The 15,239-nt window shown below is 39.7% G+C and overlaps 1 protein-coding gene across 1 annotated transcript in view; it reads left to right on the top strand.

The window, feature by feature from the left end:
- The window catches only part of MATN2 (matrilin 2), a gene marked incomplete at its 5' end in the record, with an annotated part of 60,852 nt that extends 46,126 nt beyond the window's left edge, over window positions 1-14,726 (top strand). Inside the window, 7 exons of the mRNA XM_080340337.1 lie at window positions 70-192; window positions 3,020-3,433; window positions 5,949-6,101; window positions 9,973-10,044; window positions 10,610-10,717; window positions 10,963-11,049; window positions 13,456-14,726. Of these exons, the coding sequence (XP_080196463.1) occupies window positions 70-192; window positions 3,020-3,433; window positions 5,949-6,101; window positions 9,973-10,044; window positions 10,610-10,717; window positions 10,963-11,049; window positions 13,456-13,508 (1,010 nt within the window). The 3' untranslated portion in view covers window positions 13,509-14,726. The remainder of the gene's footprint in view (window positions 1-69; window positions 193-3,019; window positions 3,434-5,948; window positions 6,102-9,972; window positions 10,045-10,609; window positions 10,718-10,962; window positions 11,050-13,455) is intronic.
- Between the last annotated feature and the right edge of the window lie 513 nt (window positions 14,727-15,239).

The following is a 15,239-nucleotide window of genomic DNA, read 5'->3' as shown; positions in this document are numbered from 1 at the left end:
CATATTTGGAATCTTTTGATTGATAAATATGTGAAATAGAATACATATAAATATTTCAATTTTTCCTAGGTAAAGATGTCTGCAAATCAGTTGCCCATGGTTGTGAACATATTTGTGTTAATAATGATGATTCATACATCTGCAAATGCCCGGAGGGATATGTACTAAAAGAGGATCAGAAAACATGCAGAAGTAAGTACATTTTATTTAGAAAGCACTTGTTCCTTTGATTTCTAGAATTACTTGACCTCACTTCAAATGCCTCACTTAAAAAAAAAAGGCCTCACTTCAAAAATTATATAATATTTGAAAGCCCAAAGCATATGTGAGTGTGATGGAAAATGTCTCGAGCAATTAACTTGATGCTCTCATATGCAAAAAAACTAACAAACTGAAAGAGTTGTTTTGGTATAGCATCAAGTACAATAAAATTCTTTCCAAACTTCATGAAAAAAGCCAAAGTAAAATCTTATTATCAACGAACGTGCACTTTAATCAGATTCATATACTGTGGAGCTTTTATCTTTATATACTCCATTTTAAAGTATCATTACTTCTATTTGCTTATCTTCTAACACGACATGCTTAGAGAATTACATATATTTATCTGATCTCTTCTTAATACTTGGAGAAGATCTTCTACTGGAACTCAGTAAAAACATTCATTCTGCAAAAATGGATGCTTTCATTGCGGAGACTGTTATTACTAAAAGAATGGTAACGTTCATGGCTGATCTCAATCCTAACTAAAACCATTCACCATGAACTGCTGCCCTGTCTTGACTTACGCAATGATACTGAGGTGGTTCTGATATTCCTATTCATTGTATTTCCATTACCTTAGTACATGTGACACATCTTTTCCTCAGATGACTGCAGAAAGGAATTTTTGGACAGCAGTTCTAAAATAGAGCTATTGTCTAAGAAGAAAAGCTCAAGCTTAAAAGTTGAAAATTCCTTATTCCTACACTGACTTGGTAACAGACATTTACAGTAATTTCTGCAGTCAAAGCAGAAATAAATGTGGAAAGAGCATAAGTGGGAGATCTACTCTGATAAAAATCCTCAGTGTCCTCCAGTCACCTTCAGGTTCTGTTAGTGTAGTTGCAGTCAGCTTAAATAATAAGAAATGTTACAGACCTTTCCAGTTACATTGTATGATGCGCAGACACGAAGAAACCTTGCAAACTACAGGAAAAATAGCATTGCCAGTTTCCATGATAGAAGGCACACAGAGCACTTGTAGTAGCTTTGAGAAGTGATCTAGTTCATGGCATATGCTTGAGGCAGAAAAATAGTGCATATATGTATCTAATAATATCTGATAGATGTTTCAGTAATGTTTCAAAAACTCTCTAATAACAGTGTGTCATTGATTTCAGTGCCCCAAGTAGTCTGTTTCCATGCTGTTACCTTTATAATATTGTTTTCCCCTAACAAGCAACTATCTTTACAGCAGATGAAGCCACTTGCTACCTTTTCTATTCACATGAAAATAACTGATTTGTTGTCTTGTTTAAAATTATCCCCTTCTGCACCTTTGAAGGGTATTATCATGCTTCATATTAATCTTTCCTTAAGCAAACAATCTCTGCTCCTTCAAGCTTTCTTTATGTGTCCCGTTTTCTAAATATCTCATTGTTCTTGCTGTGAAACTCAGGACTCTCCAGTTTGTCTTTAAGGGTGATGATACCCAAAGCTTAGGACTGTATTCATCTGAGACTTGGAAACAACTGAACGCAGCTGCACAATTCTCTCTTGCGTTCTACTCACAGCATTTTATGATACAAAGTTCATTTGGTCCAGACTAAGATGCAAATCTTACATTCCTTAGTACAGCACATTCTTCCTGGAAGTTACACTGATCAAATCGGAGCTGAGCATCTCTGCAGCCAGCCCCTTGCACAGGGTGCACTAGTCTATGCCTTTTGGAGGCAATTGCTTTCCAGAATACAAGAACACCTGCCAGAACCAGTCTGCAGCTTTGAAGACATTCTCCAGGCCCTAAAGTTCCTAACCTTGTAATGGATACAGGGTGCCTACAAACTGCTTTGATTTTTTCATGTGCACTTGCCAAAAAGTATGAGAACTCTAAATTTGTCAGTCTTCTGGATTCTCTCCCAGCTTTAATGGCTAAACTAGAAAAGGTTAGTTTCAGCAATACATAAGTCTCCTAATTACAAGATTGTTAGAGTCATAATCAAAAAAAGGTATATAAAAAAAATCTGATCCATGTTTAGCAGCTAGGCACATTTCTAGCATTTCCTCTCTCACCTATAGTTTTTAGCTGTTTTTTTCTGCCAATAGAGGTTTACGTATGTGCTATAAAAAAACATGTGCATTGTCTGAATTATGTTGCCAGACTTGAACCTCATCCTAAGCTGCAGGGCAGGCTACCTAACCCTTCTCTTACCGCTCAGCCTTCCCCGAGCTCTTTGGCTTTTGCCTCACTGTTCCCTGCCACTCTAAATATGACTCTTAGATTTCACCTTGTATACAAGTGTGACTTCATTGACTTGTTTCTTTGTACCACCATTACCTTTTTGCTACTTCTGTGACACAAATGCAGCTCCAGTGATTCTTTTCCATGTCTTTCAATGCTGGTCAGCTACGCAAATGCAAAATTGGCATACTGGCCTATCCCTGGAAGAAAACAATGGCAATTCTGTCTCAATATCCTAGCGATGTTATTCAGTTATACAGTTCTCTCTACTTAACAGTCATTCTTAAAATTTACTGATTGCTGGTGTATTTTTAAGAGTTCTAGTATTCTACAAAGCAGTATGTCTCATTAAGTGTTCACTGTGATTATATTTTTGTTAAACTCTTAGCCATAGGCACACTCTTCACTTTTGATATAGACTTTACACAACATCTTTAGACACACTGGCAAGGCCGGCTGAGCCAGGAACAAGGTACTGCAGATGATGTCTGAGTTTATACAGTCCCTGGGTATCTAGGTCCGATTTTCTGCTTTGTGGAGTTTTTTCATGATCTGAACACTCTGCTCATTTCACAGCATGCACTGAAGGCCCACTTGACCTGGTGTTTGTGATTGATGGATCAAAAAGTCTCGGAGAGGATAATTTTGAAACTGTAAAGCAATTTGTCTTGGGAATCTTGGATGCACTTGAGATTTCACCCAAAGCTGCTCGAGTTGGTTTGCTTCAGTATTCCACTGAAGTTCGCACTGAGTTTACGTTAAGGCAGTTCAGCTCAGCCAAAGACATGAAGAAAGCTGTGTCGCAAATGAAATACATGGGGCGAGGTTCCATGACAGGACTGGCCCTGAAGCAAATGTTTGAGAGAAGCTTCACTGAAACAGAAGGAGCGAGACCATTTTCAGCAAACGTCCCTCGAATCTCCATTGTGATTACAGACGGACGAGCCCAAGATGAAGTGTCTGAGTGGGCTGCTAGAGCAAAGCGAAGTGGTAAGTGGAGATGGTTTTGACTCACTCTAAAAGGCAAATATTGTTAGAAATAAGATGTAGGAGTAGCATGAATGCACTACAGTACGTGCTAATGAAGAGAGTGTTTGCCATACAGTCCAGCTAGTAAGTGACCACGGCAGCAGAACATCATATCTTTGGTGTTCACAGGAGCCTTTGCTACAAGGTGTGCACGTCCTCCCTGTTGTGGGGCCTGTGATGAATGTCTCCGTGCAATCCACAGGGAGCAGCGCTACCTGCCTGGCGTGCCATGCAGAGCTCCGAACATATCCACTAAGGGTACACATTTCATACAGAGATTGGGGAACACTAGGTACTTCATTAAAAAAATCTAAGAAGACACTAAGAAAGCAACAACAAAAAAAATCCCAATCATATCTCTTCAAAATACAGAAATATATCCTCCTGAGAAATACTGTGGTAATAATTGGTTATATTTTTATTAACATGTATTCTGTATTTTTAACCAATTTTATACTGCCAATCGTGTTCCGAAAGGTCATCCTTTGAAAAGGATATCGCTGTAGCAACGTCTACCATTCTATGTGCCTTGTCAGGTGATAGCTCATGTTGAAATGTAATTGAAAACTGGTGATTTTTAACACAGTATGTCTGGCACAGAAATCCATCCTCTAGGATATCTGTACTACAAAGCAGAGATTTTTCAGCTGTTCAGCAGCATTATCTGAAAATTTTTAAAGGAAATAAAGAATCATAGAATACCAGGTTGGAAGGGACCACAAGGAGCTTCAGGTCCAACCTTTAAAGGATCCCTTTTTGTTTGCAAAATGTTTCTGAGAAACTGCTGTAAGAACTGTGGCTGATGTCCCACACCACAGAGAAAACAGCCAGACTTTAGGAGATGCTGCACATCTGTTTTACTGTCTCCATAAAACAATCATGACTTGATGCATGATTAGTAAAGCCCTGGTCAGGGCTGATACCTCTGCGTAAGGAGAAAAACATCCAAGGATATGAGAAGAGCGTGTGCTAACAAGGGTGCTTGTACAATGAAATAGAAACAAAGTGGGGGTTTTTTAAATATCAAAACCAAATCCAAATATTTGTATGCTAACTAATGAGATGTAGGAAAGTACGTGGAGCATTTATAGGACTGGAGAAGGAAAGAAGTACAAGCCAACCTTGCTTACTTGCTGAATGAAACCTCCGTTCCAGACTGCTTACACTGATATTTGTAATGCTACAAGCCAAATCCATCCCTTGTGTAATTGCAGCATAGGCAATGTAGTAATGCTGAATACGAAATTGGCCTTGAATGCTTTATCACTGATATCTCCAAGTCTTTAAAAAGCAACAGACCTCAGCATGACTGGTCCATTCATTAAATTGAATCCATTTCTGGTGAATGTTTTACTTTCCTGACTAAAGTGCAGTGGAAAGCAGATTCATGACAAAAAGGAGATGCTTATGTTAAATGTTAAAGAGTTGGAAAATGTATATTTTATGATGTTATTAGGCCCAAGATTCTTCAGCAAAAAGTTTAAAGTTGCAATTCAAACAACGTGTAGCTGTTATTTTCCTGTGATAGAAAAAAGATATCAAACCTCCTCACCATAATCCAGCTAATAGCTGTATTATGAATCACGGAATCAGTACTAGTTGTGGTCACTTTCTAAACCAGAACTGATGTAAATGTTCTATCAGATCACATGTTCACAAGAATAAAAAGTCCATTATTAACTGTTGAAAAGGGAGACATTGAAGATCACTATGTTTTGCATTCATTCTTCGTTTAAAATCTGTGTGGTGAGCGGGCTGTGAACAGCTTCCTTCTGCCCCACTGTCAGAGTGAAGAAAACTGTGAATCCTCTTTTATTTTCTTCCTGGCACCTCTGCTGGAGAAACACACTGAGCATCCCTGTTGTAAGGTTCTTTCTTTCCAAGCCTCACAATTAGTTTCTTTCCCCTGTTCTTTGTACCCAGCCCACTATTATCCATTAGAGCATAAGAATCTAGTCTCCATGTGCCCTGAGGATTCTGATGAAACGCCAGGTAGTTATATTTTTTCTAAAAGAGTACTGGCATCTTTCAGGGTTCTGTCACATTTGCAGATACATAATGGGGCTCCCTATCAACCCAGTAAATACCTTTATTGCACATACCTTCAGTACACAGACATGCACAAACCAGGAACTTTCAGTACAACCATGAGGCTGACTTGTGTGATCCTCTTGAGTGTTTTGCAGCACTCTTCCTGGGTTCATTTACTATCAGTAGTGGCCAGGCAACTTGTCATCTCTCTAATTTAAAAACTAGCTGTTAAATTACAAAGTAGTGAGTTTCTACACATCTTCTAAATAAATAAAGCATATTAAAGCCTGTTTGAACACAATTTAAAATACACACAGCGTATACATTTCTTGTGCTCTCCATTTCTCTCTCTCTAAAATGACTAATGCTCATATTTTCCTTTTGTAGAGGAACAGGGTTTAGAATTGCTGATGTATTAATTTTGTGCAACTTCTTTTGAACCTAGGCATAATTATCTATGCTGTTGGAATAGGAAAAGCAATTGAGGAAGAACTGCTAGAAATTGCTTCTGAGCCATCATACAAACATCTCTTCTATGCTGAGGATTTCACAGCTATGGAGGACATAAGTGAAGAACTAAGAGCCCAAATCTGTGAAGGTAACAGTATTCCATTTTCACTGAGATCAAGGAGGAATGAATGCTTAGAGATTTTTCACAGGCCTAAAAGGACAACTAGTGTCATAGTGTAAGTCATAGATCATTGGTGTCAGATATTGCAAGGCATAAGTCACTCATGGTAATTTTGGTGCCCTTTAATATATGAGGAATCTATACCCTTAATCTATCACCAAGATCTATAATAGTTCTTTTTTCCTTTATTTTCCTAACAGTGGCATTAAATGTACACTTCTGTGCCCAGAAGAATCAATTACTCCCTCCCCTTTCTTTTTCTACAGTTAAGTCAGGCATGCACTGAACCGCACCCCTCCAAAGAAGCATGATCTACTTCATTAGGAATGTGGGAAAATAATCAGGGATTTGTAATCTCTTAATGAGAATAAAAAATTGCTGTTAATATCAGTGGTAAAAACCCCAAAATGCATAAAACCAAATGATCAGGAGCTGTTGTGTATACTTATAAAAGACTAAAAATAGTTCACTGACCATGGATTCCCAGCTTATAAAGACGGGATTTCAGTTATGCATAAGCTTTAAGTTTTGCTGCACAAATGTAGGTGGTTTGTTCTAGAAAGAACCCTTCCTCACTCTGGCACAAACAGCCTCTAGATAAACATTCCAAGCTGAAGTTTTGCAAGGGGAAGGGGGAAATATGAGCTGGGAAGAAAGCTGCTCAGCCGGACGACAGCACATCTTTCCCACTCACACATTCCCAGGACTTGGTATTATTTGTACATTCAAATTGGTACCTGAAGCAAAATTCAGAAACATCACTGTGAATAACATTGGTCATAGGCACTAGAATGGTGCAACATGATTTAATTTTCACTAGATTTTATTTGGCTGTTTTTCTTGGAAATAAATGCAAACAGGTATCATTTTCTTCTGTAACATTACTGTGTAAAACTGGCTGACTAGAAGCCGTGCATTTCTTCCTCATACAGATGTCAAGGAAGAATCTGAGAATGTTACCTAGATTCTATCTTATTTGTGTTTCTCTCGGTCCTAAGAATCTTCTAGCACCATCTTTCTGAAATGCAAAATACTATGAAAACATGAAACCAAGTCTGTTCATTAACCATCTTACTAGGCAGATAATGTGCCGATGACAGCATGTCATCTTAAAAACTTGGGGGGACGCCAAAGCCAAAACTATCTGGCAACCAGTATAAAAATTCTCACTCATTAGCAAACCCCAGAGCTCTGCGATGGAAATGCATCCTTCAGGTACCCACAGCTGGGGTTAGCTACCTTTTTTTTAAACTACATTACTTACCATATGAAAAATAAGTGAATCCTGCCCCTTTGTGGCAGTTTCTAGACTACACCTCTAGTAACTGGGCAGAGCTGATGCCTCAGTTTCTGTCCTCCTCCTCTGTCACTGACATGCAATGCCTCACACCTGTGCACTGAGGACTGACCTCTGGAGACTCCAGGACTACCTATTGCTTATCAACTCACTCCACCAGAAATGCTGCCTCCAACCCTGTTACACAAGCTGAAAGTTCATTTTTGTTTCCTCTCTGTTTTGGTTTCCAGCCTAAATTTTCTCCTACCTTTGTATCAGCAGTAATTTTAACTCGGGTCTTGGTCCTGAGCTGAGGACTTCCAAGGCTCCAGCCTGTGATGGCAGTGGGAGACCCTCTGAACCTCATGGGCTCACTGACAAAAACCTCTCATCCCTAGTTTCAGCTGTTAATGGGCTGTGTCCAAGAAAAGCAGCAGCCCCCAAATCTCTTCTGAAATAAGGCTTTTTCCTTCTATTCTGCAAGAAAGCATCACCCTTCTAGAATAGCTGATTATTACTATTAATTATTCTTTATGACTACTAGTAAAAAAAAAGTCTTTTTTCTTTTGCCTCTTATTAAGAGGAGTTTAGCCAGAAGCCTCCCATTCATTGCTTTGCTTAATATTAATTTCTCATCTGACTGGAAGCACTAACAAGGCTACAGCAGTGTCATCCATAATAGCCACTCATCATGATTGCCTCTTCACCCCTGTTCTGGGCACATATATTATGGGAGCCTTTAATTACACAGTCACATACTATTTTTGTCACAAGACCCTGGCCCTGATCAGATGACAGTACTCAGCAGCCTGCTGGTTAACATTCTGTTCTCCTTCCAAATTGCAGATCATTATCACTGCTGCAAATAGCCAGTGCTTTGAAGACATTTCCTCACAGGTTTTTCCTAAGAAAGTACTTCGGTTTTGTTACAAAACAGAACACTAAACAGACAACTTTAGTATTGTTCCCCAGTAAATTTGAGTATTTATGTTCATTGCACTGACTTCACCGCAGGACTCATGTAAGGTTAGCAGCCTCTGTCACTACTTGTCTCATTACTCACAGCTTTATGTAAGTGATGAGATGAGAATCTTTGGGCCCCAGCCCAGTGTCCAAAGCTCAGACTTCTCAGGTCAGTTCCTATGCCCTTCCTAGACAGCTTCATTAGTCTACAGCTCTTAAACAACTTCCCAGAGCAAGTCACTAGCCACGGTCTAACACTGGAGGTTCGTCTTACCTGTTTCTTCCCTCCTGGAAGTCTCACCATCCTTGTTCACAGTTGGTTGTTCTTCTGCTGGACTCCTCACCCAGCTTGTTTCTTTCCTTGTGATCTCATCCCACACCTCTCTGCCCCAAACTCTTCTCCAAAACCTGTGTTCCTTCCACTAGGTAGTTCCCCTGCAGGCTTTTTGAGATATATATAAATATCATCGTTCTGCCCACTGAACTCTGGTCTTACTCAACCACTCATCTCTGTTGATTCTGTTCCTTGGGCTCAGTCATTCCAGCCCCCCACCCAGTGCCTCATCTCTCACTCAGTGCAGCTTAGCACAACTGCATATTATTGTGCATCTGTCAAAATGCACTAGACCAACTGACATCCCAACAGCTAAAACAAACCTGTGGGGCCCAGGAACATTCTCTGCCTCTTTCCTGCATCTTGATGGTATTATCAGGAGAGTTTGCACCATCACCTTTTACCTTCACACATTCAGTTTCAGTGAAGGAATTTGGGGTTTATCCCAAGGAGGGAGTCCCAGATGCTCCATTCACCCCCCCAGCACAGTTGATCAACGTGTGCAATTGTTAAATGGACATTCTTCTGCTCATCTGGGCCTTTACAGGCTCCACAGTTAATTGAAGGTGAAGCGTCGTTTCTAGAAAGGAACCCGTTCTGAACCACAGCTGCCTCTACAGTACCCTCTTGCGGCAAGAAAGGGGTAGCGCGCAAAATGACCCTGGAGGTGGTGATACCTACCTGTAAAACACTTTCCATTTCTCGCCAAACACACTGTATGGATACATGGAGTCTGAAATAAATACCTACATTTTAAACGCTGTACTTCATAAATTAGAAACTTGGTTTTTTGCTTATAACTATAGTGCATCAAAAACTCCACTGCACCCTTCTCACCTAAACACTCAACTCCCTGATCATGTTTTCCATGAAGGACATTAAGAAATTTCTTCATTCGCCAGGCAGTTTTTATTCCTATTCAGCTCACCCCAAAGGACTCATGGATGACAATGAAACATGCAAGAATTTTCACTAAAGAACACAAAGTACATTACTGTCATTTCAGATTGCTTTACTACTAATCTATCCATAAAGCATTTCTGGTTTTGGAAGCATTCCTCTGATCGTCTGAGTTGAAGGGTGAGTCCTAGAGTTTCCATCAACACTGGACCTCTTTTAAACTGCACAGGTATGAGGCATTCTCCATGTGTCAGGAGAGACAAACACCAAGTTACTGGTGTTTACAAGCTCTGTTTCTAGGGAGCGTTAACATTTTTATTGCTCCTTTTGTGATCTCATTTCCTTTGGTAATTTCTGTCTACTAGCCTTGAAAGAGTCAGCTCACCAACAGGATCCACTATCCGGGAAGCTTCGCAAGACTGGTTCACAACCTTCAGGTTGGCTCTTCTCAGTGTCCTCCTGTCCCTCCAGATCATTGCTATGCTGCCTCTTCATGTTGCCTTCTGTGCAGAATCCTAGCAATTTACCTATGGGAGAGTTTTCATCCCATTCCCCTTCCCACCCCCCTCCAAGCCACCTTGCTTTCTGCAATTCAAATCTGCTTTGTACAAAAAATTTGAGATGCACTGTAACAAACACACGGTTGCATGCTTCTTACACCATCCAAATGAATCACTTCATTGGGAAACTCGTATTTCAACACTGTGCTTGATATTTTAAAGCATGCACAGCTTTCAATCACTTCTGTTTCTCACAGGAACCTTCACAACTCCTTTTCAGTTCTGCAACCCAGAACTTAAAATAATGTATACAGTAAATACAGCCTTACAGCTTGGTTCCCTCACATCTTTGTATCCCTAGTCCTCTCCATGAATGATCCTCACTGCAATCAGTGAGATTACTCAATAATTAAGGAGAACTCTGTGCATGTGAGTAGAAAACAATACTGTATAATTAAGTAAAGTGGGTTTGATTTTTAGACTTTTTGGGGGTTTCCTGCAGGACCTGAATCAACCACAACAACCATCACAGACGTCATTGCCTGTCCCAATCTTGCAATACACCACAAGTATCTTTTTGAAGACAGTCACACTCACTCAACAACAACAGGTAATCAGGTTACTTTTGTTTCAAATAATCCAGGTTGCTCTTTGAATATATACGCCTAAGTGTTGCGTACTACTTTGCAGTATTTACAAAATCTGCCCCAAAGCATTCCTTTGGATGTTGACCTGTTTTGAGGACAGGCAGCTGTATTCAACCTGCTCTGCATTTATAAGTCTCTGTCATTTCCTCCCCTATCCCATTTAATTTATTCAGCATTTAGTCCATGCTTGACTTTTCCTCTTTTTCAGCAAAAGATAAAGACCAGTGCAAATGTGAAAACCTTGTGACATTCCAGAACTATGCAACCAATGAAGTAAGAAAACTCACCGAGCGATATATCCTTTCAGAATAATTGTTTTTTACATATAAGACAAAGGGAGCAGGTTAAAAGAAACTATAATTATAACACATCAGGTCTAAGCTGTCTCCATAGTTCAGTCTACTGTAGTGAAAAGTTAAACGACTTAATAGATAATATTAATCTCCAAGAAGCAAGCCTTTTAATACTTGAAAACTGCCTCTCCTTCATAGAAGGGACCAAGATATTAATAAGAGCCTTAACTTTTAATAATCCCTAACAGTAAACATCTCCAGAGCCAGCAAAGAAATGACTGGTCAAATTCAAGACTAACACTCTTTGCTTTGGGTTATTTCTTCAGATGGTACCAAAACAGCATTTACTGGCTACAGGAGTAGCCAGTATGCAGGAGATGTTTCACTTCTGAAGTGCTTGGTGAAGCAACAGATTACGCGAGTCACTCAAAATAATGCTTCAAATGAAGAAGAATACAGAGGACTAACTCATTTTGCATTAAAATCCATGCAGATAAAAATTAGTTAAGTGCAGACCAATAGCTCCACCTTCCCCAGTTAGTCAGTCTGTCTTTCCAAGGGAGCTGTTAGTACAATACCCTTTACAGTATCTGTAACACCCACCAGATGTCTGGGAGACAACAGCAGCAAACTGGCAACACAACTTTCTGTAGTATTTTGCATCATGCACAATTTATGCAGCAAACACGTTTTCTTCATAAAATCTGCTCCTGCCTAATCAAATCATAATCACAGTATCATTTACGTTGGGAAAGACCTTTAAGATCATCAGGACCAACCATTAACCTAGCACCGCCAAGTCTACCACTTAACCATGTCCCTAAGCACCACATCTACACGATTTTGAAATACCTCCACAACCTCGTGATTCTTAGAGTACAAGAAGAACTCATGGTGATGGAAAAGCTGACTAACGCCAAGCTGTAGACCTACACATTTGGATAGGAACAGCACCAAGCACTTGCCCAGAGCACTGTGCAACCACTGCTTAGAACAGAATAAGAACTACTCTGTTTCCATTACAAAATTCATTTCCCTGCCAAATCTGAAGAGCAGCTTAGATCCTGAGTGATTCACTAGGTCTTGATAACTGCTGAAGACTCTGCTGGCCAGTCCCCATCCCAGGGATCTGGGGGGAGAGGCAAGAGGGACAAAGAGCTACAAAACTAGCTCCAACTACTGAATATAAATCTAGAGGGAACCAATCCAAACTGTTAATGACTCGTCTCCAGATACATCGTTTTCTACCAGTAGATTAATGTAGTTTCTACTGCTGTAACTTTGCCTCTATAAACACTTAAGAAACATTGATGTTACAGAGAAAGCAGCTCAGATGATGCTAGCTTCCATATAGTAATCCCTTCTGCATGACAGTTGAGGAATAACATAAACATAAACCTGATGTACAGCAGGCTGGTCCCCACAAAAGTGGGACTCCCACTCTTGCTTCCTACTAGCAAGAGGATAGATCCTCCTGCTGTCACTGTGACATGGGATGGCTGCACACAGCTGTTCTGGCCTGTCACCCCACTCAATTTCTATCAACCCCTTGTCAAAGATCCAAATTTTACATGCCCAGTTCTTGCTTTTCCCTTGTGCAAGTCCCAAAAACATTGAAATTAAGACACTAAACACAAGCAAAGAGTGCAGTACAGCAACTTAAGTCCTTTTAAGGATGCTCGGTCCCCTCTTCCTCTCAGCTTCCCCTAGCTCCAGCCTTACCATGGCTCTTGGAGAGAGGTGGTCAGGTAAGCAGTCCTGATTCAGCCTCCTCCTACACCAGACATAGCATTCCTGTCAGCTGGAGGTACTCCTCAGCAAAGCGATGCTGTACAGTGCTTTGCATTGCTACAGCTTCTTACTTTCAGCGGAGACAGCCCCAGATCCCATGGAGCTTGTGTTCTGCTCCATATCTATCTGGAACACTGGATTTGTAAAGTCAGTACCCTACGCTACACCACCATAGGGCAGCCATATAAGATCAGCAGACGTTCATACAGCAGTCATGGAGCTACATATGGGTTTACAATCTAGTGTTAGCTTACCATATGCTTAAGTGAAACATTTTTTTAAACAGCATTAACTAGCACAAACATTTACCTTCCCTTTAAATACAGGAAAATGGCCAGTTTTCAGAACCACCAGCCTCTGCAATAAGCTGCAGCCTGAACTCCATGTTGAGACATGTCTGTTAACAAACAGGGCTTCACACAGCTTTCTCAACACAGCTGATCAAAGCAGAATAAGTTAACGCAGTCAAGTATTATATCAGAAACTATTGAGAGTCAAAAAGGGTAACAAGGAGCAGAAACAAGAGCAAGTTTTCAGACCATAGCAATCAGGCAGCTGACACTGTTTTTCTTTTAATTCATGACATCAGTAACTCTCTCTCCTTAACTTTTGTCTACTGGAAGAAATGACGAAGAGAATGGAAGACCTGGAGAACAGGCTAAAATACTGATCAAAATGTAAAAGTGTACACTATACTGTATATTTATACATACAAACTTGTCAGAGCTATTTTCTTAAACAGGTTCAAAGTAAAATAACAAATCCTTGTCTGAAGTTGAAAATAATATTTTGGATCCCTGCATCTATATACTACGTCCTATCTTGCATTGATTGCAGATAAATACTGAAAACTTTATATATATATACAAATGATTCAGTAACTAGCAAAAATTCTTAAGCAGAACTAAACAACTGAAATAAGCTATGCAAAATAATAAAGTGCTGTTGTTTTTGAAGTGAAACCTCTATGTTTTGAAGTACTTTTAGGGTATGAATTTATTTGGCTTGCTTTTCTTTATTTCCCTCCTCCACTCACTGTGCTAGTACTTTAAGCACCTTATTTGTGTGGAGATACATATTTCTATATATACATACATATATAAAAACAGAACAAGTGGGACAGTATTCACAGCAATTAGGTCTCACTTATATCCTTCCAACAAGACTACACTACTGAAATCAGTTTAAAATAAAAACAGGTATATATACATGTGTTGAAGCTGTGATGAAACTAAATGAGCAAAGTGGGATGTCAGCTGGACTATCAGGGTATCACAATTTGAAGTTTTAAGTACTTTTTCTGTTACCACATCCAGACAATATAACTTCACCCTACTGTTCCCTGGTCAGCATTCAGTGACTCCCTAACTTTCCTGAATACAACAAGTATTTTAATGATGAAAATATTATTTTGGCAATACAACTAGCTGCACACCTGTTTGTAAAACACTAAGACACAAATGAAATCAGCAAATTGTTTCCAACTATTCTGGCCAACTGCAGTGACTTCAAGTTTTACTCCTTCCCCTTGGCCGCAACAGAACTTTTCTGCTAGCTTTAATTCCACACTAAGTGCAGCATGTAAACTATCTCTTGAACTGATCCAAATCTGAGGTTTGATAGAGACACCAGCACTTCATCCTTTGCTTTAACCCCATCAGCTTGCCCCTTCATTATCTCTGAATGGAAATACACAACTTCATCCATCTTACAGCAGAAGCAGGAAAACTAGATTAAGCAATCCCAGATAAGCTAATAAACATGGACAAATAATGGCAAGCTTTAAGGTACCTTGTGCTTTGGCATACTTTGGCAAACAATGCAAGTTCTGCAAGGTTACCACTACATACTGGTTTTCAGGTGTTTCTTCTACTGCGTCAGCAAAGCACTGGCACCTCAATTAATAATCAAGTTATAAGGAACATCCTGCAGTCATGGTCTTGCACAAAACAGGCACAAATCTGTAAGATATCAACGTCCTCAGCAATACTGACTTGAGAACACCAACTCATCTGTCTCTAACATAACTTCTTAAAAAAAACAGGACAAATTTAAAATCAGCTTTGAGAAATTAACTGGTATCTTATTTAAAGTACAATGTTATACATTATGTCTAGCAGCTATGCTATTTGCCATTTGATATATACGTTCTCGAATGAAAAGACAAAGGGGATAGTTTGCATTACTACTTTGTGATTGACTTAGAAAAACTGTGTGATTTTTTTTTAGAGTCAGTAAACCCCCTGCAGTACCCCCCCCATCCCAACATCCCAAACATTTTACTGTACCTTGCATTATGACCTGGTTTTGCATTCGCACTCCAAAACAAAACCTAAGGAAGCACTAGCCTGTTGGGATTTGGCATCATACTTGCCATGACCAAGTGTTACTCCACTTACCT

The sequence above is a fragment of the Nesoenas mayeri genome, assembly GCF_963082525.1.
Source record: "Nesoenas mayeri genome assembly, chromosome: 2".
In the NCBI taxonomy this organism is placed as follows: Eukaryota; Metazoa; Chordata; class Aves; order Columbiformes; family Columbidae; genus Nesoenas; species Nesoenas mayeri.
Note: the sequence above shows the minus strand (reverse complement) of the source record. Positions and strands in the feature narration are given on the sequence as shown.